The 27,698-nt window shown below is 45.7% G+C and overlaps 2 protein-coding genes and 1 pseudogene across 2 annotated transcripts; 2 read left to right on the top strand and 1 right to left on the bottom strand.

Annotated features, from left to right (window-relative positions):
- Nucleotides 1-270: 270 nt before the first annotated feature.
- Nucleotides 271-9,503, bottom strand: DMAP1 (DNA methyltransferase 1 associated protein 1). Its single transcript, XM_061412158.1, has 11 exons — nucleotides 9,362-9,503; nucleotides 9,082-9,231; nucleotides 8,448-8,539; nucleotides 8,004-8,199; nucleotides 2,377-2,535; nucleotides 2,088-2,255; nucleotides 1,614-1,799; nucleotides 1,443-1,514; nucleotides 1,070-1,142; nucleotides 612-907; nucleotides 271-384 (listed from the first exon to the last, which is right to left on the bottom strand). The coding sequence occupies exons 2-11, from the start codon at nucleotides 9,184-9,186 to the stop codon at nucleotides 325-327; spliced, it is 1,407 nt and encodes a 468-aa protein (XP_061268142.1). The 5' UTR covers nucleotides 9,187-9,231; nucleotides 9,362-9,503; the 3' UTR covers nucleotides 271-324.
- An 8,529-nt stretch (nucleotides 9,504-18,032) lies between these two features.
- Nucleotides 18,033-20,951, top strand: LOC133245360 (transcription initiation factor TFIID subunit 9-like; annotated as a pseudogene).
- A 1,809-nt stretch (nucleotides 20,952-22,760) lies between these two features.
- Nucleotides 22,761-23,255, top strand: LOC133245361 (phosphatidylinositol N-acetylglucosaminyltransferase subunit P-like). Its single transcript, XM_061413246.1, has one exon. The coding sequence runs from the start codon at nucleotides 22,814-22,816 to the stop codon at nucleotides 23,201-23,203; it is 390 nt and encodes a 129-aa protein (XP_061269230.1). The 5' UTR covers nucleotides 22,761-22,813; the 3' UTR covers nucleotides 23,204-23,255.
- Nucleotides 23,256-27,698: the final 4,443 nt, after the last annotated feature.

Consider the following 27,698-nt stretch of genomic DNA (forward strand, 5'->3'; position numbering starts at 1 on the left):
TGAGACTCTTTCTGAATATGCACAGGGCTGCGGGGACTGTCTGAGCACGAGGCTGTGTTAGAAGGCAGCTGGGATGTATAGTCGTTGCTATGTACAAACCAAACCAAGTGTAGAACGACGCGTGTTCCCGGATACAGGAGTTGGGGGAGCCGGTCAGTGGTTAAAGGGCTGCCAAGGGCCTCAGCGTAGGCAAGCCCCAGTGCCACCCCTCCTGGCCACCCTCCCAGCCTGGGGCATCAGAAGCGGTGAGAAGGAAAAGGAGGCAGCCCAGTCCATCTCAGCAGCTCTATTTACACAGCAGCGTCCCACACCCCGTGGGGCCTCTCATGGCTTCTTGGCTTTCTTCACAGAAGAGGAGCTGGAGGCCGATTCTCGCCGCTTCCTCTGAGGAGACACAAGGTGCCGAGATCAATGGCTGGACTCGGGCTTGGTGCACGTGTTTCCTGCTCTGCGTCAGGAAGGTGACGCCCACTGGCCACCCACTCATTCTGAGAACCCCTCAGAGCGATGATCCCGTTTCGGGCGCTAGAGGGGGTGGGGCCCGTGCATGCACGTGCGTGTGCTCACTAGCAGGGCCAGCTGGAGCTCTCCTGGTCAGTCCAGCCTCTTACCGAATTGGGCGTGAGGGGTGCGCCCACCACATCGATGATGGCGTCCTTGCTGGGGTCAGAGCCAAGACCGGGTTCAGACACCGCTGGCTCAGCTGGGGCGGGGGCTGGGCCCGACGCCGGGGTGGTGGGGCCGCCCAGCACGCCAGCCCGGGCCAGCGCCTCGTGCCGGTGCCGCAGCATCTGCAGTTCATACTCGCAGTTGGCGCAGGCCTGCTTGAGCTCGTAGAGCAGCACCAGGTCACTCCGCAGCTCATTGAACATGTGCACCAGCTCCTCCGTGGGCGTTGGGCTCAGCTCTGTGGGCGGGCAGGAGGCACGGTGGTGGGAGGCCAGCAGCAAGAACTGCCCCCTACCGCCTGGCCTTCATCCACAACCTCGCCTGGGGGGGGAGGTGGGGGAGGGCGGAGGCCCCTTCTGGTGGGAAGGTCCATCCTGAGGGGCCCAGCCTCCACACTCACCCACACCCAGCTCCAGCAGCATCTGTTCCAGGGCCTTGATCTTCTTCTGTCCCACAGAGCTGGGCAGCTTCATCTGCAATGACCCAGGCAGCTCAGCTCAAGCGGGACCCTCTCCCGACAAGTGGTTTAGAATGAAGGGGACAAAAGGAATTGGGTCGGGGTGGGGAGGGCTAGAAGAGAAGTTAACCCCTAGAGGCAGCTCTGGGTCACAGAAGGAAACAACCAGTGAGTAGAACAGGCTGAAAACTGAGCTCAGCCTGGCGTCCCCTTGAGATCCTGGTGTGTCCGCCTCCACCTGCTCCAGGCCCCTGGCCCACAGCGCTCAGGCTATAAAGCTGAGGCCCAGACACAGAGAAGAAGGTGATTCACGTACCCGCTGGCTCCGCAGCGTGACGCCCGCAGACTTGAAATCTGGGAATTTGATGCCTGCCGTCTCAGGAACAGCCTGGGGAGGAGCAGTTATGGAGACCAGGGTGTCACTGGGAGAGGGCCCAGTGTTAGTCCCAGCCCCCCACCCTAAGCTGGGCTGGCTTAGTCTCCACACCGGCTTCTCGGCCTCCTTTTTCTGGGGCAGCTTCTTCTTGGGGGCCTTGCGTTCCGTGCGCCGCTGCTCGGCAGTGGTGTCTGCCGCTGTGATCAGCTTCTGCAGGTCCTGGCTGCGCTTCTCCCGCTCCTTCTTCCGGGCCTCGATCTTGCGCAGCTCCTGCAGCAAGTACTCCTCCTCCGCCACCTGGGAAAGAGAGACGCTGAGAGGAGCATGAAACTCAAGCGGCAGCGACAGACAGAGGGAGACGGGGGGGTGGGGGGTGGGGTGGGGGGGGGGGGCGGTGCTGGGCTGTCTGTGAAGGACTCTGAGCAGCAGGGGGTCGTGAGCGCTATAGCAGGGAGGGTGGCTAGTGAAGGGTGGGATTGGATGGGGTCGGAGCGGGGGCAGTAGGGGAGCCGAGGGCGTGGAGGGTGGAGGCGGTGGTTGGGGGTCTCAGGGCTTGGAGAAGAGTCTGTGGGACTCGGGGCTGACCTGCTCTGGGGTCCGGTTATAGAGACGCTCCAGCTGTTCCTTCCGCCGTCGCTCGTGCCCAGCATCAAATACTGGTATCTTGAGGTCTGTGCCTGGCACGGCCCGCACGTTGGCAAGCTTGGCACAGATGTGGTAGTACCGCTCCTTCAAGTCCTCCACAGAACGCTTCTAAGGACGACATGGAGAGAGAGACAAACGCTCAGAGGTGTGTGAAATGGCAGGCATGAAGCTAGTGGCCTGCCGGGCCCGAGGGTTGGGCACACATGCAAATAACAAGGCACCAGCTCACCTTGAACTGCTGGTGGTCATACCGGTCATGGATAACGACAAAACGTAGATCAAAGCGGCGGCTGAGGTCAAAGAGGTGGTCGGTCTCTGCCTTTGTCCAAGCGTCGTCGTGAAGGTAGAGCTGGTACTCCTGCTCTGAGTACACGGGCACCTGCACTGTCTACAGGCGGGGCGGGGGGGATGGGCACGCCCGGTCACGGCACGTCGCACAGGCTGCAGCCCCGTGACCACAGTCCCTCCTGTTCATTGCCCATGCCTGCACTGGACAAAAGCAGATCCTCTGCCTGGGACCCTGCACAGGACCCCTGGAAATGATGTTTCCAGAGCAAGGAAAGAAACTGACGGCTTGACCAAAGGCCCTGGCAGGCTCCAGGACTGTCGCCCACCTCTGGATCCACTCCAGGAGACCAACTGCACAAAACACACGCTCCTGACCCCATGGTTAAGGTGAGGGGCCCACGGGTAAGCGTGTCTGTGGAGTCCAAGGTTGTCAACTTGGAGTAGGGCAGACGGCTAAGTTCAGAGAAAGGTCCAGGAGCCCCTAGCAGGGAACACTTGTCTGAAGCACTCCTGCCACCCAGTGGTGACAGGGAGACGTGCAGCTCCCCAAGCCGGCCAAGGTTTCATCTCTATAGAAAAGGCACCTGAATCCTACCCCCCACATAAACCCCCATCCCAACCCCCATGCCCTGTCCTCCAGACCTCCCTCAGGGAAACAGCACCACTATGGGCTGGGTCTGTCAGTCAGAGACCCCAGGAAGGAGACAGTGCTAGGCGGGACCAGGGAAGTTTCTCCATCAAACGACACTGGCTCTCAAAACCCTCATGTCCCGCAGCCTCTTGGACATTTCCTACTGGAGGTCCTCCATACATCTCAATGAGTGTGTTCAGGTGGTGCATGTTAACCAGGTTCACTGAGGTGACCATTTCACAGTATATACAGATACGGGATCATTACCTTCTAAACTGAAGCTAATATATAACAGTTATACCTCAATAAAAAATTCAGTATGTTCAGTACTGAGCTCACTGTGCTCCCTCAAACTTCTATCTCCTCCAGTTCAGATCTCAATGTTGGCATCACCCAAGCAAGAACCCTAGGAGGCATCTTTAATTCATACCTTTACCCTTGAACCCCTGCTGCTGCTAAGCTGCTTCAGTTGTGTCCGACTCTGTGCGACCCCAGAGACGGCTCCTCTTTCCCAAATCTGTGTCTTTTACCTCCCAATTCTCCACTGCCATGCCCGTGTCCAGACCATCACTACCCCCTTGCCTGGATAGAGATACAGCCTCCCCACTGGTCTCTCTGCCTCCATTTAATCCTCTTTGGGCAATTCTCCATCTGCAGCCAAGATGTGACCTCTCTGACACTGCTCAAGGGCAGCCTTTAGACCAGTGCTGCTGCAAACCTGGTCTACAGTAAGTACAGAAACGAGAGTAAGCATTTAGAAAGCTTTACAACAATCTTATAGCATCATCTGCTGCTAAATAATTGAGAAGAAACATGGACTGATATTTTGTCTTTTCTTACAATTTTACTATCTTTAGTAGTCTCTGATGAATTGGGAAATGTTTTAAAATGTCCTTTATCACAGATAATTTGAACAGCACTGTTCTAGAATATATAACTGATGTTACCCAACCATCCCTTATGAAACCCCTCAAAGGCTCCCTGATACTTTGAAAGTGCCTTCTAGATAATCTTTAAACTTGCCAAGAGCAAGGGTTGTCTGGATCACTTCCTACCTTCTAGGCTCAGCACAGGACCTGCACACTGTAGGTATCAATGAATATTTATTGAATCAATCAGTGAACACATGGTAAGTGACCTGGCCTCCCTCTGCAACCACTGTCCTTCATGGACCCTAAGTTCCAGCTGAGAGACTAGCAGTTACTGGAATATACCAGGCTCTCCCCCTCAGCCTTTGTTGTTCTTGCCCCAAATGCCTTCTCACTTCCACATTCCTTCTACCTAGATAACTTCTCATCCTTTGGATCTCTCTGCAGTTGGTTAAGTACCCCTCCTATGCATTTTAATTCCATTTAACTAAAAAAATATATACTCAGGAACAGTGTAGCTGGTCCTGTTCTCAAGAAGCTCATGGTCAGGGAGTTCCCTGGTGGTCCAAAGGCTAGGAGTTGGCACTTTGACTGCTGGGGCCCAGGCTTGAATCCCGGTTGGGGAAGTAAGATCCCACAAGCCACATGGCGCAGCCAATAAAAATAAAAAGAAGTTCACAGTCAAGCAAGAGAGATCAGCAAATATTTATTAATATCGTGGGTCTGCTAGACCTATGCTAGGGACACAGTGCTGAGTAAGATGGGCCTTACCTTCTCAGAGCTCACAGTCCAGCTGCAAAACTAATTTAGTACAGTGAGGCAAAACTGATGACAAAGGTATGCCTAGGGTGTAATGAGTGACACCTGATTCAGCCTGGGACAAGGGTTGACAGGGAAGAGATAAATGAGGTCTGGTTCAGCCTTAAGGTTAAGTATAATAGAAGTGAACTGGTGAGGGAATGCAGTGGAGAGAATCCTAAGCAGGGGGACCAAGTAAACAGTGATGAGAGAGAAATGGCCTGAAGCATCAGGACACATTAGGGGAACAAGAAAAGGGCAAGACAGGGAAAGGCCTAAGAGAGCCTGGAGAGTCAGCAGAGGGGAGCTGCTGCAGGCCTATCCGCCCGCTAAGGAGTCTGGAATTCATCCTGTAGGTGATGGGAGCCAGAAAGTTAGTTTTAAAGAGAGGAGTGAGATCATGATTCTCTTCTACATAGACCACCCTGGCAACAGTGAAGACAGAGGGGGTGAAATATGAACTTAGGAGACCACCTGGCAGGTTTAAGAAATAATCCAGGTAGGAAGTGAAGAGGCCTGAAATAAAGCAGCAGAAGGTAAAGAAAAGGGCACACACTTGAGAGGCTTTAAACATCCCAGGTTGTGACAACTGGCCGTAAGAGGTGAGGGAAGATGCTGTCACAGGTAACTCTTGTGTTGCTGGCTTGAGCTGGGGAGCCACAGACTGAAAGCACGACCCCAGGAATGAGCAGCGTTGGTAGGAAGATGCTTAGTTTCCTTTACTGTGGCTTCATTCTCCACCCATAACCACCACAAGCTTTCTAAAACTCAAATGTGATCCTGACACCATTCTACTTAAAACCTACTAGTGGCTCCCCAAAGACAGCGCAAAGCCCATTCCTGAGCCTGGCTACCCAGCCCTGCCTGACCCAGCCCTGCTAGCCTCTCAGGCCTCTTCTCCCTTGTTCCGTCCTGGACTTCAGGCTTCGTCAACAGGGAAATGCCCACAGCATCCCATACACATGACTGATTTTTCATTTATGTCTTTGCTAACGATGACTCCTCTGCCTGAACAAGTCACTGTACTCTTTCCTGCTATTACCTGGTGACATCCTTCAAGAGTCAATTCAATACCTAATGACCCAGAATCCTGTGCCTGGGCAGATACCTGGAGAAAACTCTAATTTCAAAGACACATGCACCCCTATGCTCACAGCAGCACTATTCACAACAACCAAGACGTGGAAGCAACCTGAATGCCCACTGACAGTGAACGGATAAAGAAAACCGGTATATATACACAATGCAATACTGCTCAGCCATAAAAAAGAATGAAATGATGCCATTTGCAGCAACATAGATGCAACTAGAGAAGTCAGACAGAGAAAGACAAGTATCATATGATATCACTTATATGTGCAATCCAAATATGATACACATGAACTTGTTCACAAAACAGAAACAGACTCACATACACAGGAAACACATTTATGGTTCCCAAATGGGGATGGGGGAGGGATAAATTAGGAAACTGGGGATTAGCAGATACAAACTACTATATACAAAACAGATAAAAAAGGTCCTATTGCATAACATAGGGAACTATATCCAATTAACTTGTTATAATCTAAAACGGAAAAGAATAAGAAAAATTTTATATTTATATATATGTGTGTGTGTGTATGTATATGTATACACACACATAGTTTAGTCGCTAAGTCATATCCAATTCTTGCAACCCCATGGACTGTAGCCCACCAGGCTCCTCTGTGCATGGAATTTCTCAGGCAAGAATACTGGAATGGGTTGCCATTTCCTTCTCCAGGGGATCTTCCCAGGCCAGGGATCGAACTTACATCTCCTGCACTGGCACGTGGATTCTTTACCACTGAGCTACAAGGGAAGTCCTGGCATGGAGCAGTATTTACGAAATATAAAATGAACACTCTTTTGTCTTCACCTTGAATTGTCTCATCCAACCTTTCCTTCCCCACCTCAAACCTCTTACCTCTTGGATATCCCTTTTCAATCTTACATCTCCAGCCTCTCCCTCCATTGGACCTGAAGGGCCTAAAGATGGTGGTGAGGTGGAGAAAATTTGGGGGTGTGGGGGAGAATGACGGGTCACACCTGGACATGCTGAGTCTGAAAGGCCTGTGAGCCATTCGGGGGAACGTGTCCAGGTGCAAGCGGATGTACTAGCTGAGGGGAAAGAAGTCAGGACTTGGGAGTCCAGCTACAAGCCCCCTGGGCTTTCAGGCTCAAAGATTAGGCTGCTCTAAGCTGCAGGGACTGGGGTCCGTATTGTGTAGTGGCTTAAACAATGGCCTAGGGAATCTTAGCCTAGCCCAGCTCTGTTTCTCCCTGGTTGGGTGAGTCTGGGTATGGCCCTGCTCCATCTGAGCCTCAGTCATCTAGAACAGAGAAAAATCAGTGTGGACTAGGGTGCTGGTACAGAGAATGAAGAACATAGGCAGATGTCATTTATATAGAAACCATCAGCAGGACTCATGACGAGATGTATCACTGAGGTCTAGCTCAAATCCCAGCTTCTCAGAGAGGCCCTCCCTGACCACCCTACCTAAATTAGGCCTCCTCTACATCTACAAGTTCCCTCTTTATCTCATTTCATATCCTGGTTTCATTGATCAGTCCTATCTGAAAGAATCCAACTTATTTGTTTCCACGTTTGTTGTACGTCTTCCCTACTTTCTTTGTTCTGTTGTTGATTGAAATAATATGAGTGCTAAAGGAGGACTAGTTAAGGATGAGTCCCAAATTTCTGGTTTGGGTAACTGGGTGGATGGTGGTGTCATTCACTGATGTGGGGAACAGGTTTACGGGTGGGGAGCAGAGGGAAGGTGGTAAGTTCTGCTAACGGAAATCCACTTGATCTGAAGTACCTGTGGAGCCTTTAGGGAGAGAGGTAAGCAAATGACTGGATATATGGGAACTGCTGCTCTGGACTGGAGATATTAAGTTGGGGTTAGTGGCAGAGAGAGGGTAACTGAGGTCATGGTGTAAATGAGGCACACTAGGGAGAAAGTAGAGAGTGAGCAGAGTAGAGCACCTAGGACATTGCTCTGAAGAACAGCAACAATTGAAAGGCCAAGGCAGCTCACCAAAAATCAGAGCAGAGCTAGGAGAGGACCAGACTCCACGGGCAGAGAAGACCCTGCAGGCATGTGTCCCAAGGACTGAGTGGGCAAACATGGTCGAGACCTGGTTTGAGAGTGCCTCTGGAGCCAACCAGGAGACTGGAGAGCTCAGGCATGTGGCTCAGAGCAGGTAGGCACAACCCTGGCCTATGTCCCCATGGTGGTGGCTCACCTTATTGAACCTGGCGAAGGGGTAGTCCTTGCCCTCCTCTGCTGCCCTTCGCCAGTGGAAGAACATGGCTCCATCCTTGCGGGCTGGGTTGGTGAATGGCATCCACTTCCAGGGCCGTACCTTCTTAGAGCCCAACTTGGCCTTCACTGTGCGGTAGCCTTGGCCAGTGTCACTGGGTAGCAGTGGGGGCGCGTCCCTGGGAGCAGGTTTAAGAAGGTGAGAAATTACAGAGTCAGAAGGTGTGGAGAGAGCCTTTGGATCCAGGCTGCTGATCTACCCTAGAGCAAGGAAGTCATGGCCTGGAGTGAGACAGCCACGCTCCTGCATCCTAGTGGGCAAGCAAGAGCCCTGAGTGAGGAGGAAACTGGCTGGGAAAATCAGGAGTTAGGGACAGGCAGGTTGGTCAGGGGCCTAAGCCTGGGGCCCTGGGGTTCTAATACTTGCTTCTTGTCAGAGTAGAGCAGTGCATAGACCTCCCGGTGCATGCCCTCGGGCCTCTTGAAGGTCAGTGTCTCCGAGGACTTCTTGGACTTTTTCTGGGGAGGGAAACCACAGGAGAGAAACCACAGCCTAAACTCCCTTTCCTGAAAATTCTTTAGCCCAGCTCAATCCCTGAACAAACCAGCACCTACAGGTAGAGCGACACACTTTCACACTGTGACACGTCATGACACACTACGAAGGCACAGAAACCCACTCCAGGGGCGCCTGGGTACGAGTGGGTCATTCCCCACCACACCGCTAACCTCAGAGCCCGACCTGGCAGAGGAGAAGACATTTCTCCCTTATCTCAGCACGGTCACCCCGACTTGATGCCCCTCCCCCAAATATCCCACACAAGTGTCACTCTCCAGGTCCTCTCCTATACGCGTCACACTTTCTTGGTCCCCACCACTTTCCACGGGTGTCCCCCTCCTCCGTCCCACCTCACCACGGTGACACATGCTCTCCATGCCGTTGTGTCATATCTTTTACCGCCCGTCTCACTCGTGCGGCACCCCATCTCTCCTCGAGCCCTCTTCTGTGTCACTCCTCACCACTTCACTCCCGCTACCCAACTCCCAGGCACCACTGCTACCTTGTCCGGATTGATAATGTCCTTCTTGCTGATGGTCCCAGAGGCTGCGTCTCCCTCTGGACCCCCGAGTTCTAGAATGTCCCGGACATCCGCGCCTGTAGCCATCGCGCCCAAAGGATGGGGAAGCGCCCCGAGGTCAAGGGTCAGTGCCTGAAGAGGGACCAGGCTCAGATCAGGAGGCGGAGCCACTTCAGCCCCAAGTGGGGGCGGGGTGAGGAGGCGGGCCGCGAGAACGAGACTGGCCCAGGGTCAGGTCGGGATCCCACCAGTGTCCCGCCACCTGAGTCTCCCTAACGGCCCCAGGTGTCTCCTAAGTCTCAGCGCCTCCACATCTAAGCTTCCCGGCTGCGGCCCAGAGGCTCCACTATCTCCTGAAAGCCGCGGACAGAAACTTCCGGTCGTGCGCGTTAGAAACGTGGCCGACTGGAACGCTTCCGGTCTGTGCTAAGCGCAAAGCAAGCCGGCTGGCAACCCAGTATGAAAATTACTGACCGCGCAGAGCCTGTCACCCACCTTGCCTCCCAGGAGCTCGCCGGTTTCTTGGACTGCCTGGGGTTCTGGCATTTTCCCTCGGCGTTGGCATTTCCCTCTGCGTTGCGCCATCGCGCAATGAAAAGAGAGTGCACAGCTTTGTGACCTTGGGAGTCGCTTAATTTCTCTGCACTCGTTTCTTCAAAGTGGAAACTGTAATGGTACCTGCGTAAACGAAGTGCCAATAATCCATGTAAAACATTAACACGGTGCCTTTTTCCATTAAACGAATTAGTGGTGTTAATTGCCTTTGTTCATTTAGTGCTAAGTACGTACCAGACACTGTGCTGAGCGTTGAAGAGATCAACCAGACAAGGCAGAGCTTGCCAGGGTGGCTGCCAAGATGGTGTGAGGTGTGGACCCTCACTTGCACCTCCTCTGATTGGGTTGTCTGTGGATCGGGATCCCGTGGGACTTTACTGGAGCCCAGCTTTCTGAAACTTCACTTGTCTGGGAGCTAGCTGCATTAGTGTGGGTTCCAAAGAGGTTCAAGAGCACAGCCCCGAGCAGGTAGCAACTGGAAGAAGTATCCCACAAGGGAAGAAACTTGCTGATCTTCTTGGAGAGAGAGAGAGAATCGAAGAACAGAAGGTCCTGAGGAAGGGCAAAGGGACAGGGGAAGCAGCTCCTAACTTCAGCCTCTGCAAAATAGCCTGCAGACATGGAAGACCCTGGGCATTGGGCATGGGAGATGGAGTGGAGCTTGTAAGGCAGGGGTCCCCAACCACCAGAATCTACTGCCTGATGATCTGAGTTGGACCTGATGTAATAATAATAGAAATAAAGTGCACAATACATGTAATGTGCTTGAAGCATCCAGAAACCACCCCCACCCCCAATCAGTGCAAAATTTGTCTTCCATGAAACAAGTCTCTGGTGCAGAAATGCTTGGGGACTGCTGTTGTAAGGTATTAAGGAGACCAGACCCCAAGCCAGGGGCTTGTCAAAACTCTAGGACGAGCAGATAGCCCACACAAGTGAGCTATCAATGTTGTATCCTGTTCTGACTTGCGTAGGGAGAGGGGTAGGGAAAAACTGCTGCTGCAGCCACAAACCTAGCTAGATCCCAAAAGTTTGGAGAACTGGGCCTAGAGATATAAACCTTGCCCTGCTTCTGAGGCCTAATTCCTGAGTGAATGCTCTGAGCTCTAATCAGTTTCCAGGGGAAGCCAGGGTCTTGCAACAGCAAATGCCCACAGGGTAAAGGAACAGTCCTTGGAGCCGGAAGTGGACAAAGCAGTGGGAAAGGGTCCTGCACCTCAGCCTCAAACACTTGATTCTGCTTGTAATCAGTGTTGCATGATTATTTGTTTAAGATATATCTCTCCTGATAGAATAATTCCTGTGAGGACAAGGATGTGGTATACCAATGTGTGTCCGTGATAGGTGTTATTCTAGGCTTTGGGAATTCGCTGGGTGAATGAGATACAAATATTTCCCAACAGGGCTCATATCTAGCATATGAACAATAAAATAGATAGTGTAAGTTTCATAGGGACAAGAGCTATGAAAAACATTAAATAGGGTAATAGGATAGGGGACTAAATGTAGTGTGGTCAGGAAAAGTTTCTCAGGGAGCTGAAATCTGAGCTGAGGTTTAAATGATGAAATCAGCCACAAAATACCTGGGGAAGGAGTGTTGCAGACATGAGGAATAACAAATGCAAAGTGTTCCTTCCTGAAATGGAAGGAACACTGTATGTTGAAGGGACATAAAGAAAAGAGGCTGGTGTGGTGGTCGTTGGGTAAGGAGGGGAAGAATAGGAAGACTTAAGATCAGAGGTAGGCACTAGGGGCCACAGTTTGGGTTTTATCCTAAGAGGAATCATTTATCTTTCTGTCTTGGAAATGGCCAGGTTTCTTCCCTTTTCTTGGAATGCCGCCTTAGCTGCTGTCATTAGGAAATCCCTCAGAATGATTGGTCCAGAGCTTCTCATTCCTTGGGGATACTGAGTCCAGGATTGGGGAAAAGGGAACGAGAGAGGGATGCCTCTCTCTTGACCCTTCTGGGAGCCACTGCCACACTTCCTGTATCACACTGCAGGTGACAGTGGACCTCTCTGCCAGGCCCGAGGGGAGCTTACTCTGTGGTGCCCACCCAGCTGACCCTCCCCAGAAACCCAGCATCACTTCTGAAGAGACTCTTGCAATGCAGTGTTCTATTGAGGGGCCTGGGAGAGGGATTTCAGGTTGGGGTGCTCTGGGGCTGCAGAGTCAACTTTAACAGAGTTTTCATTCAACCCTGAGAGCCATATGAAGCCGCTGAAGGGTATGGGGGGGGGGTGCGTCATGGGGAGGAGAGTTGGGAAGAAGGTTGAAAACAGTCAGATTCATCTTTAAGAAAGATCACTGGTGGCTTGCTGGTGCAGGGAGCTGGAGACAGGAGAACAAGGTGGGAGGCAGTGGTAGGGTCAACTGGAACTAGGAACTGATGGGATGTGGATGTAGGAGGCAGAATAAAAAGGGATCCTAGAGGCCCATCCCTCTTCAGCCTGTCTGTTGACAGCTCAGCTAGAAAATAGTAGACTGGCGCCTCCGAGGGTCTGGCCTGGCTCAGTCCTTCCTTCCCTCCTCTCTCTTCTCTCTCTCTCCTCCACCCCTCCCCCTCCTCCCCCTCCTCCCCTCTCCTCACCAAGACCATGCACTCCGTAAGTGTGGCAGTGGATTTTCTCATCCTCTGGGCTCTCCCAGCAAGTGGTCATGTGTCCTGTTTTCAGGGGCTTCTTAGAAACTGTGGGGAAGGGAAGATGGTGTGTTCGTGCTGTGATCAAGATCCGGAGCCACTCCATCTGCCCTGGTCTTGCTCAGGCGAATTATGAAGGACGTTTTCCAACTAATAGGACAAATTTCCCACGTTTTGAAATGGGCAAAGAACATGATTAGGAAATTCACACAAGTGCAACAGCCAATAACCATACAGATAAGCATTCCATCTTACTGGGATTCAAAGAGTTGAAGAACTGAGAGCTATCATGAGAAATCATTTTATGACTATCAAATAGCTAAAATTTGAACATAATTGTGATACCTATTTTTGACAAGGGTGTGGTTGAAATAGGTGCCATATTTCTATATACTGTTGGTGGAAATGTACATTGACTTGATTTTGTTCATTAGTTTATTCAACAAATAATTGTTTAGTATTTAACTGTAAAGTGAAAGTGAACGTGTTAGTCACTCAGTAATGTCCAACTCTTTGCGACCCCATGGACTGTATAGCCTGCCAGGCTCCTCTGTCCATGGAATTCTCCAGGCAAGAAAACTGAACTGGGTATCCATTCCCTTTTCCAGGGGATCTTTCTGGCCCAGGGATTGAACTCGGGTCTCCCACATTGCAGGCAGATTCTTTACCTTCTGAGCCACCAGGGAAGTCATTTAGTTAGGCCATTACATGCCAGGCCCTGTGCCTTAAAGGCTCCAGCTGTCCAGAAGGAAAATGTGATTACTGCCTTCAGCTGGTACATTAAGAACTGTGCACTTCATCGCGTGAACATTGTACCTCAATATAAAGGACCAAGTAGATGAGAACTGGAGCTGCCTGTGAGGCCTGATCAAGATGACTACCTCTCCAAAGCATCCTGTGCCCCTGGGCAAAAGCCAGTGGGGAGCAGGATTGACAAAGTCCAGGGCAAGGAGCCGGAGGACAGGGGTCTCAGTAAGTCCTGTGTGGTCCCCCTCCAGTTCTAGGAGCAAAAAGAAGATGAAAACCTCTCTGGGATGGCTGGAGGGCACGTGTGGCCCCAACACGGAGCAGTCCCAGGACACTGTGTGTGTGGAGGCAGGGGGCGGAGAGGTGGGGAGAGGGGGGTCGAGCAGGCAAAGTGAGGGGTGGCTCCCTCCTCCCACTGGGATATTCTTGGGAACCCTGCCCCTGTCCCCACCCCCAGAAGTCTCCAGAATTTGCGGTAGATTGAAGAAGCTTCCAACATTCTCCACAAAGGAAAAGATTTCTGTTTTCACACTCACCTACCATGGATTCCAGGATTTGTGGGAGGTATCTCTCTGTACCATTTCAGCTTTTTTGAAATTCTAGCTTTTGCAGGCATCTCCCTTCTCCTTCCCCTACCAGTTGCATGTCATCAATTATCAGCTTTCCTGAGCAGACTCCTGTGGTCTATTTTATGTTATTGAGCTTTTTTAATTTTTTGGCAGAACAGTCTCCTCAGTTGCCAGAACTCTAAGAAATACGTATCTTTTAAGTCACTCCGTCTATAGTTATTTCTGTTATAGCAGCTCAAGCTAAGACATTTTTCTTTTTTTTCTTTTAAACACATGTATTTTTTTATTTGGTGAGCCAGTCCTTCCAAAATCTGGAGTCTTTTACAGACTTCCTTGTGAGACAATTCTTTTGCTTGTCTACACTAAATAGATAAACAAAAATTAAAGTAAGAAACAAGAGGCCACACCTTGTACCACTCACCTCAAAGAGTTAGAAAGCTTGGTGGCCCTCTTGGGTTTGGAGGCCATGCGTACTATATTTGAGTGTGCTGCTCTCGTGTTACATTTATCAGTAACCTGTAGGTTTAGAGAGGAACCTGGCTCCAAAAGATAGGCCTAGGTTGCAGTGCAAGCTGTGTTACTAGTTGGGCCTGATTATCCAACAGACCCAATGTTTTGGACATATTTTGTGACGGAAATCTTACTTAATACCTTCTGCTGCTGCTAAGTCACTTCAGTCATGTCCAACTCTGTGTGACCCCATAGACAGCAGCTCACCAGGCTCCTCTGTCCATGGGATTCTCCAGGCAAGAACACTGGAGTGGGTTGCCATTTTCTCCTCCAATGCATGAAAGTGAAAAGTCAAAGTGAAGTCGCTTAGTTGTGTCCGACTCCTAGCGACCTCATGGACTGCAGCCTACCAGGCTCCTCCGTCCATGGGATTTTCCAGGCAAGAGTACTGGAGTGGGGTGCCATTGCAGGCAATTCCAATTGGGGAATCACAGCATGGGCACCCAGGATTCTGAAGCAAGACTCTGATCCCACCCATAAACCACTGGCCACTACTTGAGAAGGAGTTTTTGGCTTACAATGACTGTTGTAGAAACTAAACACTTGTCTGTGAGAGGCCATGAAACCACCCAATGAGAACTGAAAATTATTTGATCCATTGGACCATAACATTGGGGATGCCAGCCAGCATTCCATGATAAAACGTAAGGGGTATATGAAGTGAAGTGAAGTCGCTCAATCATGTCCGACTCTCTGCGACCCCATGGACTGTAGCCTACTGGGCTCCTCCATCCATGGGATTTTCAAAGCAAGAGTACTGGAGTGGGTTGCCATCTCCTTCTCCAGGGGATCTTTCCAACCCTGGGATTGATCCCAGGTCTCCCGCATTGCGGGCAGATGCTTTACCATCTAAGCCACCAGGGAAGTCCATGTAAGAAAGCCCAAGGGGTATATAGACCTTTCTTATTTTCAATCACAAGTACTTAGAGCTATAAAGTTTATCCTGAATCCTGCTATTCATTTTATGTTTTCAATATCATTCTAATTTCCCTTGTGATTACTTCTTTGATCCATGGATTGTTTAGAACTATGTTGCTTAATTTCCAAATATTTGGGAGTTTTCTAGGTAGCTTATGATTATTGATATCTAATTTAATTCTATTGTGGTCAGAGAACATATTCTGTATGATATCAAAGCTTTCAAATTTATTGAGACTTGTTCTGTGGCTCAGCATATGGTCCATTGATGTGTACAATGTGTACAATGTTTGAAAAGAATATATATCCTGCAGTTGTGGTATACAGTTTTATGAATTTCCATTAGGGCAAGATATTTGATGATATTGTTCACATAATTTGTCTTTCTTGATATTTTTATGTCTATTAGTCTATGGCTGAGGGTTTCTTTTCATCTCCAACTATGATCATGGAATTGTGTATTTCTTCTTTTAGTTCTGTCAATTTTTGTTCCACATATTTTGAAACTCTGTCATTAGGTTATAATCTTTGCTGTAACAAATTTATAATTCTTATAGCTTCCTGGTGAATCGATCACTTTGCCATTATGAAATATCTATCTTTTTAAATATTTATTTTATTTATTTATTTTGGTCAGGTCTTAGTTGTGGCGTGTGTGATCTTCCCTTGCAGCACGTGAGATTTCTCTAGTTGCCCCCTGGCATGTGGGACCTTAATTCTCTGACCAGGGATCAAACCTGCATCTCCTGCTTTGGAAGGTGGATTCTTAACCACTAGACCACCAGGGTGGTCCTGAAGTATCTATCTTTATCTCTAGTTTTTGTCTTGAAATATACTTTAACTCATACAGTCTCTCCAGCCTTCCCAAGCTTACTGTTTGCATGGTATATACTTTTTCCTTCCATTTTATTTCATCTTTTAGAGTGCATCTCTTATATACAGCAGGTATTTGGGTTTTGCTTTTCTTTATCCATTCAAACAACCTCTGCCTGTTAAGACATAAGTGTTTATCGAGGGATGGGTGGCAAAGGAGAAGACACTTAGGCCTGGTCTCATTTGTATCCTTTCCATCTGATGACGAATGCTTTTGAACACTACAGACTTGAGAATGGATCAACTAGTTTCCAGGTTATGGAAGGAAGGTCACCTGGTTGTCCCAGGGACAAGCATGCAGTCTCTGTCTGGGCCTAGTAGTAAGATAAAGCTGTTTCTCAAAGGAGATCAGTTACTTATCAAACAGAGCATGGTTTTCTTCACTTCTGCATTGCTGCTCCTGGGCTTGCTATAGTCTCCATCAGCAAGGTGATTGCAACATGACTGGAATCTGGTGGGTCATGGAGACCAAGCGGCCCATCTACTTACATTGCAGGCTAGACCAATTGGACAGTTTCCTTTGCTCTGGATTCCTCTCAAAGCTAATGGTCTTTCGGGTCAACTCAGTAGATGAGTGGCTGGCAAGACATCCAAATATAAAGTGTGCTTCCTCAAAAATCCAAGAAAACCACCAAGTACCCAAATTCAACTACTCTAAGACACCATCAACTGAAAGGTGCACCTTTATTTATATTCCACTATGAAGAATTTTATGAAACATTACCAATTAAACTATAGCATATCATTGATTATAACATAAATTCCATTTCAAAGATATGGAATCACATTCAAAGGTATGTGAATGAACTAAATGCCACTGACTTGTTCATTTTAAAATAATTAATTTTATGTTATATGAATTTTGCCTCAACAACATTTTATTTTTTTAAATATGAATCAGTAAAATATAGCATTCTGTCACTTTCATATGGTAGGAGGGTATAAGGTGAAGCAACTGGTACTTAGGAAAGGACATTGTGATACCGTCTAGAACACTGGCTCTGCAGAAACATCACTCACGTGTATTTTCATGGAATTTACCTTGATTTACCAGAAGGGGTCAACAGAAGGCTTTCATAGAACTGTGTCACTATTTCCTCCTGCTGACAAGGATTGTCAGAAGTCACCCATTAGCCTCAGCAGGGGAAGAGAAGCCTCTTCCACTGGCCGGGGAGACTCAAGGTGGGTAGGATTTTAGATGCTCTGAGTTATCTGACTGCTTTCTTTTCTGGTCAACACTCTGACATTCACATAACAGACTGGCAAAGCTGTGAATTTAATTGGTATTATACTACAGTAATCCTCAATATCACACTTTGGATTTGATTTTCAGTTACTATCAGCCCCATGACTGCAAGAGATAAATTATTTTTATGATAGACATAGAAAGTCAGTGGTTTGGGACTTGTCTTGAATCAAAATTTTAGGGTATTGAGTTTCACATTCTTTTTTTTTTTTTTCACTCTGTTCAGAAAGAAATTCCGCTTTACTGTGTTCACAAATCCCTTATTCCCTCCATACTGTTCTGTGGCAGAGGCCACTTAGTTCACCAACACTTTGCCTTCATCGTTCATTCAAGTGATAATTGATTGCAAGTGATAATCAGTTGGCAGCAGGTCAAGGGCTACCTTTAAGATTACCTGGATTTTCACTGCCCCAAAATGAATATCAAATTTATGCCTGTTATGATATCAATTTCTTTACCAGTTAAAGCTCATAGTTCTGAGTTATGTTTTCCAGTTTTTAAAAAAAGTAGCCAAAATTGTTCCAAAAAGAATTAGAAAACCAAATGGGGCAATAACCATAGAAAAACTGAAAATATTGTCATTGAATGACAAAGTTAAAAGGTAACAGGCTGAGAGTTTAAAATAGGTGAGTTCTAGTTGACCTTCAGGGGAAAGATTATTCCTCATTTATAAATAAATAAGTTGACTTTAGAGCATATAAGATGAAATTTCCTCAAGGCAGGAAAGTAGCATGATATCAGAGCCTAATAAAGAGAGAAACACATTTGAAGGATACATAATTTTCACATTATAGAATCTATTTAAGAGAATAAGAAAAGGCTGAACATCCTGCTCACTGGTCAGGGTGCACGACAGGGCAGAGATGGAGGGTAGGTTAGGCAAGGTAAACCAGGCACTAGGCAAAGGACTTGCATCAAAACCACTGAAATACGTTCATGTGAGTGATTTAACTCAAAAAGTCTGATCGCTGGATATTATATGGAGTTTGGCAAGATGCCTTCTCCCAAGAGCATGCTGAAAGATGCAGAGATGATGGCACAAATCCTGAAGGACATGGAGATTACAGAATATGAGGTAAGAGTTGTAAATCAGATGTTGGAGTTTGCCTTTCAATTTGTGACCACAATTTTAGATGATGCAAAAATTTCTAAGAGAGTTACTGTTGATGCTCATGATGTGTAATTGGCAATCCAGTGCTGTGCTAACCGATCTTTTACCTCTCCTTCCCCGAGAGATTTTTGTATTAGACTTTGAAGAAAGAAATCAAACTCTTTTGCAATCAATCAAGCCATATTCAGGCCCTAGATTGCCACTTGGAGAAGGCAGTGGCAACCCACTCCAGTATTCTTACCTGGAAAATCCCATGGACGGAGGAGCCTGGTAGGCTACAGTCCATGGGGTTGCAAAGAGTTGGACACAACTGAGCGACTTCACTTTCACTTTTCACTTTCATGCACTGGAGAAGGAAATGGCAACCCATTCCAGTATTCTTGCCTGAAGAATCCTAGGGACAGAGGAGCCTGATGGGCTGCCGTCTATGGGGTCACACAGAGTTGGACACGACTGACATGACTTAGCAGCAGCAGCAAATTGCCACTCGATAGATATTGCTTGGCTGTTCCAACCTATAGACTTTAATCTTTACCAAATAAAGACATATACTCTGCAGGTAGAGTAACAATTCCACAGGTAAATGTTGGCTCAGTTGTTGGCATACCAAGTACTCCCACTCCAGTCACCCAATCCCACAAATCATGTCTGTTTCAACTAAGATCAATTATTTACCAGCTAAGCCACCAGGGAAGCCCTCAACTAAGGTAGGGACTCCAATGTCCCTCACAGAGCCAAGGTGTACAGTACAGATTCCTGCTTCACAGTCCCCAGCTGTAAAAGCATCAGTTCTTGCAACAGCAGCAGTTCACCATATTTGGATTAATCCATCATTAATAGGGTCCAAAACCACTATTATTACCACTAACATGACACGATCATAAAAGACTTCCAATGAGTCATCAGATCAGATCAGTCACTCAGTCATGTCCGACTCTTTGCGACCCCATGAATCGCAGCACGCCAGGCCTCCCTGTCCATCACCAACTCTGGGAGTTCACTCAGACTCACGCCCATCGAGTCAGTGATGCCATCCAGCCATCTCATCCTCTGTCATCCCCTTCTCCTCCTGCCCCCAATCCCTCCCAGCATCAGAGTCTTTTCCAATGAGTCAACTCTTCACGTGAGGTGGCCAAAGTACTGGAGTTTCAGCTTTCGCATCATTCCTTCCAAAGAAATCCCAGGGCTGATCTCCTTCAGAATGGACTGGTTGGATCTCCTTGCAGTCCAAGGGACTCTCAAGAGTCTTCTCCAACACCACAGTTCAAAAGCATCAATTCTTCGGTGCTCAGCCTTCTTTACAGTCCAACTCTCACATCCATACATGACCACAGAAAAAACCATAGCCTTGACATAGCCAAGTAAGACGGTAGGTGTTGCAAGAGGGCATCAGAGGGCAGACACACTGAAACCATACTCACAGAAAACTAGTCAATCTAATCACACTAGGACCACAGCTTTGTCTAACTCAATGAAACTAAGCCATGCCCATGGGGCAACCCAAGATGGGCGGGTCATGGTGAGGAGATCTGACAGAATGTGGTCCACTGGAGAAGGGAATGGCAAACCACTTCAGTATTCTTGCCTTGAGAACCCCATGAACAGTATGAAAAGGCAAAATGATAGGATACTGAAAGAAGAACTCCCCAGGTCGGTAGGTGCCCAATATGCTACTGGAGATCAGTGGAGAAATAACTCCAGAAAGAATGAAGGGATGGAGCCAAAGCAAAAAGAATACCCAGCTGTGGATGTGACTGGTGATAGAAGCAAGGTCTGATGCTGTAAAGAGCAATATTGCATAGGAACCTGGAATGTCAGGTCCATGAATCAAGGCAAATTGGAAGTGGTCAAACAAGAGATGACAAGAGTGAATGTCGACATTCTAGGAATCAGCAAACTAAAAAGGACTGGAATGAGGTGAATTTCACTCAGATGACCATTGTATCTACTACTGTGGGCAGGAATCCCTCAGAAGAAATGGAGTAGCCGTCATGGTCAACAAAAGAGTCCGAAATGCAGTACTTGGATGCAATCTCAAAAATGACAGCATGATCTCTGTTCGTTTCCAAGGCAAACCATTCAATATCACAGTAATCCAAGTCTATGCCCCAACCAGTAACACTGAAGAAGCTGAAGTTGAACGGTTCTATGAAGACATACAAGACTTTTTAGAACTAACACCCCAAAAAGATGTCCTTTTCATTATAGGGGACTGGAATGCAAAAGTAGGAAGTCACGAAACACCTGGAGTAACAGGCAAATTTGGCCTTGGAATACAGAATGAAGCAGGGCAAAGACTGATAGAGTTTTGCCAAGAAAATGCACTGGTCATAACAAACACCCTCTTCCAACAACACAAGAGAAGACTCTATACATGGACATCACCAGATGGTCAACACCGAAATCAGATTGATTATATTCCTTGCAGCCAAAGATGGAGAAGCTCTATACAGTCAGCAAAAACAAGACCAGGAGCTGACTGTGGCTCAGACCATGAACTCCTTATTGCCAAATTCAGACTTAAATTGAAGAAAGTAGGGAAAACCACTAGACCATTCAGGTATGACCTAAATCAAATCCCTTATGATTATACAGTGGAAGTGAGAATGAGTCATCAAACAAGTTAAAAGAAAATGTGAAGGTGATATTGATAATGATGATGGTGATGACAATCATTTATAATCTAGCCTTAATGCATGTAACATGTATACTTGGTCTTGAAACCATTGTACTGAAATTAAACACGCACATGATGTTTTCAAGTTATTTTAGAAAACTTCAGTAGTAGTTAATGAGTACATATAGTTACCATAGTTTTCAATTAAGATGTTAGATTTTCTTTAATAGGACTAGTAATCGTTTCTCAGCAGCCTTTAAGTATAAAAAACAAGTTGTCATTAAAGAAAGAAAGGAAGCTAGAAATGAGAAGAAAAGAAAGAAAAAGATGGAAAGCCACACAACACATTTTACTGACTGGCATATCCTGAAGCCAAAGCCAGGTAAGGGCAAGAGAAAAAATATATGTACATGATCCCACATAAGAGCAATGAAGCAAAAATCTTAAATTAAATCTCAAAAGTTAAATCCAGCAGTGTATTGAAAGAGTAATTCATCAAGCTCAAAGAGGATTTATCCCAGCATTGCTAAGATGGCTCAGCATTAGGTTATATATCAATTTAACTTATTATATTAATAAATAAAAAAATTTAAATGACTGTCTTAAATTCAACATCCACTAATGATATAAAAGAAAAAATTTCCTAGCATGTAGAAAAAGAACAGCTTTAATTTGATGCATTGTTTGTTTTTAATAAAACAATGATAAAAACTTACAGCAAATGCCATACTTAATGGTGAAGTAATAGACACACATTCCAATTGAAGTCAGAAACAAGACAAGAATGACTTTTATCACCGCTACTATTCAAATGGTATCATTTACTTTCTCTAATTCAAAAAGAGAAGGAAAGCAATAAGAGGTATAAACATTAGAAAAGAAGAGGCAAATTGTGATTATTTGCAAATGACACTATTGCTTACATAGAAAAACTCAAGAAAATCAATTGACAAACTATTAGAATTAATAAGAAAATTCAGCAAGGTGACCACATACAAGATCAACGTAAAAAAAAAAAATCAATAGCTTTCCTATATACCAGCCATAACCAACTAGAAAATGTAATAGAAAATAAGATTCTATTCACAATGGCAGCAAAAACTATTAACCCCCTAAGAATAAACCTAAAAATAAAAATTACTTTGGCCCCTTACAGATAGTCAAAAATTAGGAAACCTCAACCTAATTAATCACATGGATGAAAATCAAGTTGAAAACTGTACAATTATACAACAGCTAAGAAAAGTCAAGAAGAGCTTCTGGAAAAAATACTAAGTAAAACAAGAGACAAAGGCTATTTCCTAACTATGATGAAGAGTCTTTTATTCTCTTTTTCTGAGAAACTAAGTTCAGTTCAGTTCATTTGCTTAGTCGTGTCCGACTCTTTGCAACCCCATGAACCACAGCACACCAGGCCTCCCTGTCCATCACCAACTTCCGGAGTCCACCCAAACCCATTTCCATTGTGTCAGTGATGCCATCCACCCATCTCATCCTCCGTTGTCCCCTTCTCCTCCTGCCCTCAATCTTTCCCAGCAGCAGGGTCTTTTCAAATGTCAGCTCTTCACATCAGGTGGCCAAAGCATTGGAGTTTCAGCTTCAACATCAGTCCTTCCAATGAACACCCAGGAATGATCTCCTTTAGGATGGACTGGTGGATCTCCTTGAAGTCCAAGGGACTCTCAAGAGTCTTCTCCAACACCACAGTTCAAAAGTATCGTGCTTTTGAACCCCCAGTTCATGGGGTCGTAAAGAGTCGGACATGACTGAGCGACCGAACTGAACTGAACTGAAGAGCAAACATCATATTAAATGGTTTAACATTAAGTATACTCCCATAAAGACAGAAACAAGGTAGGGACCATTGCTATCACTCAAAATTGTGTGTAGGAGTCGGCGCTTGGAGGACCCAAGAATATCTAAAGCCATGGGGAAAATGGTGGAAAATTCACCATTGCCAGAAAGAGCAATTTATGGCTTGGTTCTTTTCTTAAGCTCCCAGTTTGGCTTCATACTGTATCTTGTGTGGGCTTTTATTCCTGAATCTTGGCTAAATTCCTTAGGCTTAACTTATTGGCCTCAAAAGTATTGGGCTGTTGTTCTGCCTGTGTATCTCCTCATTACCGTAGTCATCGGTTATATCCTCTTATTTGGAATAAACATGATGAGTACCTCTCTACTCGACTCCATTCATAGTATCACAGATGACTATGCCAAAAATCAACAGCACCAGAAAGACCAAGAAGAGGCCATCCCAGCACTAAGAGATATTCCTGTTAGTGAAGTAAACCAAATGTTCTTTCTTGAAGCCAAATAATTTTACACCAAAAACTTAACTGTATGTGGACTAATACCAAACATTTATTATAAATTTTTGACATAAAGATTTCAACCATACTAATTTATACTGTCTTTCTGATTAATATCCAGTGTTGAAATGTAAAAAAAAAAAAAAGTAGGTTGAACTTTTATATTAAGTTCTAATAGTATTACAATGTTATCAATAGTAGTTACTAATGGACAGAATAAATACTGCATTACCATATGGTTAAAAAAATTGTGTGTAAACATGAAAGAGGTGATTAAAAAGTGAGAGTAACAGCTTCATACAGCAGATCTCATTTCAGAATCTGGGAGTACCACACCCTCCCCCATAAACAAGACCTCATGCTTTGATTTCATATTACATAATAGAATGGAAATTGAAACCTCACTCAGAGGCACAGATTGATCAAAAGGGGTTTATTTGCTTCTTTCCCTATCAAAGTCTTTGCCAAGTACTATCAAGATATTATTCATACTGTTCCTGTCCTCTGCTTGTAGGAAAGAGTTTTAAATTATTCAAACAGTCCTGAGACCCACCAAAATCTGAATGAGAGTCTTGTTGGGTAGAGTATTCTTGGTTGTAAGTTTTTGTCTTCATTACTTTAAATATGTTGTGCCAATTCCTTCTGGCCTGCTGAGTTCCTGCTGGAAAGTCAGCTGATAACTTTATGGGGGAATCCCTTATATGTCATTTATTATTTTTTCCCTTGTTGTTTTTAATATTTTCTCTTTATCTTTAATTCTGGTCAATTTGATTACTATGGGTTTCACCATGTTCCTCCTTGGGTTAAACCTTAATGGGACTCTCTGCACTTACTGGACTTGGGTGACTGTTTCCTTTCCCATCTTAGGGAAGTTTTCAGCTATTATCTCTTCAAATGTTGTCTCAGGCCATTTCTCTCTTCTCCTTCTGGGACCCCTATAATTTGAATGTTGGTGCGTTTAATGTTGTCCTGAGATCTCCTAGACTGTCTTTATTTCTTTTTATTCTGTTCTGTGGCAGTAATTTTCACCATTCTGTCTTCCAGAGCACTTATTCATTCTGTCTCATTTATTCTGCTCTCGATTCTTTCTAGTGTATTTTTCATTTCAGTTATTGTATTTTTCAACTCTGGTTGTTCTTAATATTTTCTAACTCTTTGTTAAAAACTTCTTGTAACTTCTCTCCATGTGCATCTATTCTTTTCCTGAGTTCTTTGATTATTTTTACAGTTACTGTCCCTGAACTCTTTCTTGGGTAGATTGTCTAGCTCCACATCACTTTGTTGTTCTTCTGTTTTATTTTGTTCCTTCATCTGGAACATAGTTCTTTGCCAACTCTAAATTTCTATTTGTATTTTATGTATATGGAAGGTTATTTATGTTTCTTGACCTTGGAGAACTGCCCTCTGTGGGGAACATCGTATTTGTCGCCTCTCATCACGCAAGGGCCAGGGATCAGCTGGTCCCAGGGTAGGTTCTGAACTGCATTTGTAGACTCAGTTCTGAAGGCTGAAGGATCATAGTTTTCTTGCTTCTGGTGGCTCCCTCCTGGTTGGTGAGGCTGGTTCAGAGACTTGTGCAGGCTTCCTGGTGGGAGGGGCTGGTGCCTGCCCACTGGTGAATGGAGCCCGGTCCTGGGCCTCTAGTAGGCGGGGCCATGTCAAAGGATGTGTGTAGAGGTGGCTGTGGGCTCGGGAAGTTTTTAGGCAGCCTGTCTGCTGATGGGTGGGGTTGTGTTCCCACCCTGTTGGTTGTTTGGCAGAAGGCACTGGGGCCTGACTGGTGGGGCCAGGTCTTGGTGCTAATTCATTCCAATTCCAAAAGAGGGCAATGTCAAAGAATGTTCAGGCTACCACACAATCGCGCTTATTTCACATGCTAGCAAGGTAATGCTCAAAATCCTTCAAGCTAGGCTTCAACAGTATATGAACTAAGAGCATCCAGATATACAAACTGGATGTAGAAAAGGCAGAGGAATCAGACATAAAATTGCCAACATCCACTGGGTCATAGAAAAAGCAAGGGAATTCCAGAAAAAAAAAAAATCTACTTCTGCTTCATTGACTATGCTAAAGCTTTTGACTGTGTGAATCATAGCAAACTGTGGAAAATTCTTAAAGAGGTGGGAATACCAGACCACCTGATCTGCCTCCTGAGAAACCCGTATGCAGGTCAAGAAGCAACAGTTAGAACCAGACATGGAACAATGAACTGATTCAAAATTGAGAAAGAAGTATGTCAAGCCTGTATATCATCATCCTGCTTATTTAATTTATACGCAGAGTACCTCACGCAAAATGCCGGGCTGGATGAGTTACAAGCTGGAATCAAGATTGCCAGGAGAAATATCAATAACCTCAGATATGCAGATAACACCACACTAATGGCAGAAAGTGAAGAGGAACTAAAGAGCTTCTTGATGAACGTGAAAGAAGAGAGTGAAAAAGCTGGGTTAAAACTCAACATTCAATAAATGAAAATCATGGCCTCTGGTCCCATCACTTCACGGCAAATAGATGGGGGATAAATGGAAACAATGAGAGACTTTATTTTCTTTTGCTGTAAAATCACTGCAGATGGTGACTGTAGCCATGAAATTAAAAGATGTTTGCTCCTTGGAAAAAAAGCTATGACAAACCTGACAGTGTATTAAAAACCAGAGACATCACTTTGCCAACAAAGCTCCGCATAGTCAAGGCTGTGGTTTTCCCAGTAGTCAGGTACTGATGTGAGAGTTGGATCATAAAGAAGGCTGAGTGCCGAAGAATTGATGCTTTTGAACTGTGGTGCTGAATAAGACTCTTGAGAGTCCCTTGACTGCAAGGAGATCAAACCAGTCAATCCTAAAGGAAATAAGTCCTGAATATTCATTGGTAGGACTGATGCTGAAGCTGAGAGTCCAATACTTTGGCTATCAGATGTGAAGAACTGACTCATTGGAAAAAACCCTGATGCTGGGAAAGATTGAAGGCAGGAAGAGAAGGGGACGATAGAGGCTGAAATGGTTGGATGCCATCACTGACTCAATGGACATGAGTTTGAGCAAACTCTGAGAGTTGGTGAAGGACAGGGAAGCCTGGTGTGCTTCAATCTATGGAGTCACAAAGAGTCAGACATGGCTGAGAGATTGAATAACAACCCAAGCAAGATATCTGCCTCCAACAAGAGTTCAAGTAGATGAAGACTTCCTGATATTTCTGTCACCAACTTTTATGACTCCAGAGAGAAAAACAGACATCTTCTCCCTCCCCAGAAGACTCCCCAAGACCAGCATGTAGGTCTGGCTCAGGCTCTAATGAAGTCACTGCTTTTCCCTGGGCTCCTGGGGTGCACGAGAACTTGCATGCACCCTGCAAGAGTGGAGTCTCTGCTTCCCCCAGTCCTGTGGCACTCCTGCATTCAAGCCCCATTTAACTTCAAAGTTAAATGCTCTGGAGGGTCCTCCTCCCCATACCAGACCCCCAGTCTGGGGAGCCTGATATGGGGTTCACAGCTCTCACTTCTGTTGGAGAACTTCTCTAATATAATTATTCTCCAGTTTGTGATTCGCCCACCCAAGGGGTATGGGATTTGATTATATGATGAGTGCATCCTTCCTACCATCTTGTTGAGCTTCTTCTTCATGTCTCTGGATGTGGGATGTCTTTCTTTGGTAGGTTCAAGTCTTTTTTTATCAGTGGTTGTTCTGAAGTTAGTTTTGATTTTGGTGTTCTTGTGGGAGGCGGTGAGCTCAAGGTCCTTCTACTCTGCCATCTTGTCTCCTTTCCAAGTCAAGAGAAATATTTTTTAAAACAAAGAGAGAGATGACTATATGGTAAAATAGTTTATAATTAAAAACTTATTTTTACCAATGCTATAAATGAGGCTTACTCACATATTACATGAAAGGATTTTTGAATTGTCAAACGAAGCAAAGTCCAATCCTATGTTATTTAAAAACACACCTAAAACAAAGAGATTAGAATGCTTAAAAATAAGAGAATGGATAAATTTATACCAGGCAAGATGTAAAACACAAAACAGCAAGGGTCATGATGTTGGTATCTGTCAAGATAGAATTCTGACCAAAAGACTTTAAAAAGAAAAAGGAGGGCTTTAAGAAATGTTAATGGCTAATTTAAAAATGGAGATATGTAGTCAATAACAGAGTCAGCTTTCACTGAATAAAAACAGAAACACATTAACAAAAGAAAAGATTGATACATTAAGCTCATTCCAAGACAAAGCAAGTGGATAAATTATTAATAAGGATTTAGGAAACCTTATCCAGTGCTATTGAAAATGTGGTTACAGACTGCTGCCAATTCATGAACTGTGGTTACCAGATGCAGTGAGATAAGAAGCTTGCTCCAGAATATAAATCAATGCACTACTTCCTTCATTTGGAAAGTCTTGCCACCAAAAAAGAAAAAAAAAATCAGCTGAACTATTGTATGCTTAGTGACATAGTAGACTGGCTGCTTTGAGTATCACTGACCTAAACAGCATAATCAGTATGGTAACTC

Source organism: Bos javanicus, chromosome 3, assembly GCF_032452875.1.
Source record: "Bos javanicus breed banteng chromosome 3, ARS-OSU_banteng_1.0, whole genome shotgun sequence".
NCBI classification, from domain to species: Eukaryota; Metazoa; Chordata; class Mammalia; order Artiodactyla; family Bovidae; genus Bos; species Bos javanicus.

Coding starts and splice junctions, on each gene's coding strand:
- DMAP1 (XM_061412158.1), bottom strand. CDS start 9,186: ATGGCTACAGGCGCGGATGTCCGGGACATTCTAGAACTCGGGGGTCCA. Junction 2,256..2,376: donor ATGACCACCAGCAGTTCAAG/GTGAGCTGGTGC, acceptor TGTCGTCCTTAG/AAGCGTTCTGTGGAGGACTT. Junction 1,800..2,087: donor ATAACCGGACCCCAGAGCAG/GTCAGCCCCGAG, acceptor TCTCTTTCCCAG/GTGGCGGAGGAGGAGTACTT.
- LOC133245361 (XM_061413246.1), top strand. CDS start 22,814: ATGGGGAAAATGGTGGAAAATTCACCATTGCCAGAAAGAGCAATTTAT.